Source organism: Teleopsis dalmanni, unplaced genomic scaffold (genome assembly GCF_002237135.1).
Source record: "Teleopsis dalmanni isolate 2A unplaced genomic scaffold, ASM223713v2 unscaffolded_contig_2129, whole genome shotgun sequence".
NCBI lineage: Eukaryota > Metazoa > Arthropoda > Insecta > Diptera > Diopsidae > Teleopsis > Teleopsis dalmanni.
The window spans coordinates 4,497-7,632 of NW_024033511.1; the positions used below are offsets into that span (position 1 = coordinate 4,497).

General features: G+C 45.0%; 1 protein-coding gene across 1 annotated transcript; it reads left to right on the plus strand.

Annotated features, from left to right (window-relative positions):
- Window positions 1–232: 232 nt before the first annotated feature.
- On the plus strand, window positions 233–1,159 carry LOC119664530 (the record flags this gene model as incomplete). Its single annotated transcript, XM_038074001.1, has 1 exon — window positions 233–1,159. A coding segment is annotated over exon 1 (927 nt), but the record flags the coding sequence as incomplete, so codon positions are not given.
- Between the last annotated feature and the right edge of the window lie 1,977 nt (window positions 1,160–3,136).

A 3,136-nucleotide genomic window follows, 5' to 3' on the forward strand; every position in this document is an offset into this window, starting at 1 on the left:
GCAAGGCTGTGAGCTCTGCTAGTGGGCGTGTAGTTCAGATTCCCACCTCGGTAACTACGTCCACAATGCCCTCCACGGGCACGACAACTGTAGCAGGTAAACCACGGACCGCTACCAATAAAACACCCTTAATCGGTAAAATTTTACCGAAGCAATCAAAGGGTGATAGGAACAAAGGTTCTCGACGAGACAAGCGTGAAAGTCTCGTCCGTAAGTCTCTTAACGAGATATAATGAGCGCTCTTGAAGTGCTCCAGGCAAATCTGCACCATGCTAAGGGAGCATCGGCCACCTTGTGCAGAATTGCCCAAACCGACAACATCGCTCTAGGACTTATCCAAGAGCCGTGGGTGTTTGGTGGCCACATTCGGGGTCTCAACACAAAATCAGGTAAGCTGGTTTATGACCGTTCGATAGCAGTGCCACGTGCAGCTATCCTAATCGGTGGAGATGTAAAATATCTTCCGTTAACCAACTTTATTTCTAGAGACCTAGCAGCGGTTCTAGTCGAAGTCCCAACACTAGGAGGGGCCACAGATATAGTCATGGCCTCTGCCTACTTCCCAGGTGATGAAGAAACCATTCCACCATCGGAAGTCCAGCAGCTGATCAACTTCTGCAAGTCCACTGGGCGGCAGCTAATCTTGGGCTGTGACGCTAATGCTCACCACACAGTGTGGGGGAGCAGCAACGATAACAAAAGGGGTGAGTACCTATTAGATTATATTATGTCGATAGGATTAAGTATAGCTAACAAAGGTAGTAAACCCACTTTTATTAATGCAATTAGAGAAGAGGTATTAGATCTCACTCTTTGCACCAGAGGTATTGAGGAATCTATATGGAACTGGCGAGTGTCCGACGAAGTGTCCCTCTCAGACCATCAACATATTAGGTTTGAAATTCCCGGTATATCCGAGCAGCAAGATAAAGTGTACCGACCACAGAAAACCAATTGGCTTAGGTACAGGGACTTGGTGGGTTCCGAAAATTTTTCTCTAGCTAGGCCACTAAGAACTCGTGAAGAGATAGAGTTGGCTGCAAACCATTTAGGTGAGGTTTTACTGACCTCCTTTCACAACAGCACGGTTGCAGGTAATGCTTCAATTAGAGGTAAGGTTCCTTGGTGGAACTCGCAACTAGCTAATAAGCGTAAACTAGTAAGAAGCTTATTCAATAGAGCAAAACGCTCTGGTAGTTGGGAACATTATAGAACAGCACTCACCGACTACAACAATTCAATCAGACAGTCCAAACGGGCCAGCTGGCTAGCCATTGTGATAGTATTGATAGGTTGCCTGAGGCTGCTAGACTACACAAGGCTTTAAATAAGGTCAAAACAAATGAAGTAGGCCTTTTAAAAAAACCGGACGGATCCTTCACTACTGGTCGTGAAGATACCCTCGAGTTTCTCTTGCAAACACACTTCCCTGGCTCCGTAAACGGACCACCATCACATTCATATAGGGAAGTTACTGCTCCTACATATCAGGAATACGCACTATCTGGTGTTATCTTTGACAGGGACAAGGTGAAATGGGCGATCAACTCATTTCAACCATTTAAGGCGCCTGGAGGCGATGGTATCTACCCTACTCTATTGCAGAATTGTATAGACATCATCATAGACCCATTAATAAAACTCTTTAGGGCTTGTTTTACTATGGGTTATATCCCTCATTCCTGGAGAGGAGTGAACGTGATCTTTATTCCCAAACATGGGAACAAACCTATGGACCAACCCAAGTCCTACAGACCCATTAGTCTTACGTCTTTCTTATTGAAAACCGTCGAAAGGCTGATTGATCTGTACATACGGAATAAATTGGAACAAACTGTCCCACTCCACTCCACCCAATATGCCTACTCAAAAGGCAAATCTACAGAGGTCGCGCTGTATCATTTAGTCAGCAAAATTGAAAGCACGTTTCAATCTAAAGAGATCGCCTTATGTGCATTTCTGGATGTAGAGGGAGCTTCGATACAGGTGGGTTCTCTCACCATTGTTATGGACGCTGGTAGTCGATGACTTACTAGTTAAACTGGAGCAATCTGGGTATCATGCCATAGGTTATGCAGATGACTGGCAATCATTGTTACAGGTAAATTTGACACCACAGTTACAGACGTAATGCAGGCGGCATTACACAAAGTCTCGAACTGGTGTATCAAAGAAGGCCTAAGTATTAACCCAAAAAAAGCGGTAATTGTACCATTTTCTAGAAGGTACAAAGTAAATATTGGGTCCCTATCTATTAAGGATACGGCTATTGAATGCTCCGATGAAGTCAAATATTTAGGGGTCACGCTAGATAAGCGTCTTAACTGGAACACTCACCTGAATAATATAATTGGCAAAGCCACCCGGGTCATGTGGACATGTAGGACCTCATATGGTAGAACCTGGGGCATAAGTCCTAGAATTATATCATGGTTATACCGCACAATGGTCAGACCCATTGTATCCTACGCAGCTCTTGTTTGGTGGAATAAGGCGCAACAAAATGCTGCAATAGTCAAATGCAATAAACTGCAAAGACTCGTATGTATCGCTATGACGGGATCTATTAGAACATGTCCCACATCAGCACTGGAGTCCATAGTGGGTCTCACCCCTCTGCATCTCTTTATTAAAAAGACAGCAGCTATGAGTGCAGCTAGGCTACACCCTGTCATTGACATGCACGGAAGTCTCGTCAGTCAAAACTCTATCTGCAGACTAGTTCCTGGCATAGAGATCTGCGATAGGACAGATCGCATGAACATGGAACCTCGCTTCGGTAGGAAGTTCGAAGTCCTCATACCCGATCGATTGGACTGGGTAAATGGCACTCCTGGATTTGAACCAAAAGTGATTTCGTGGTATACTGATGGCTCAAAAACCAAAGAAGGAGTTGGTGTTGGAATATTTGGTCCTAACACCAGAATCTCGCTCGCGCTGGGTATATGGCCCACTGTCTTCCAAGCAGAGGTTCACGCCATCGAGGTCTGCGCTCGTATCAACATTAACAAAGGGTTGAAAGGCGCCCGAATCTGTATTTATTCAGATAGTCAAGCAGCAATCAAAGCGTTATGCTCCTTGAAGTTTTTCTCAAAGCTTCTAGCAGACTGCTATGACACACTGCAGCAGCTGGCAA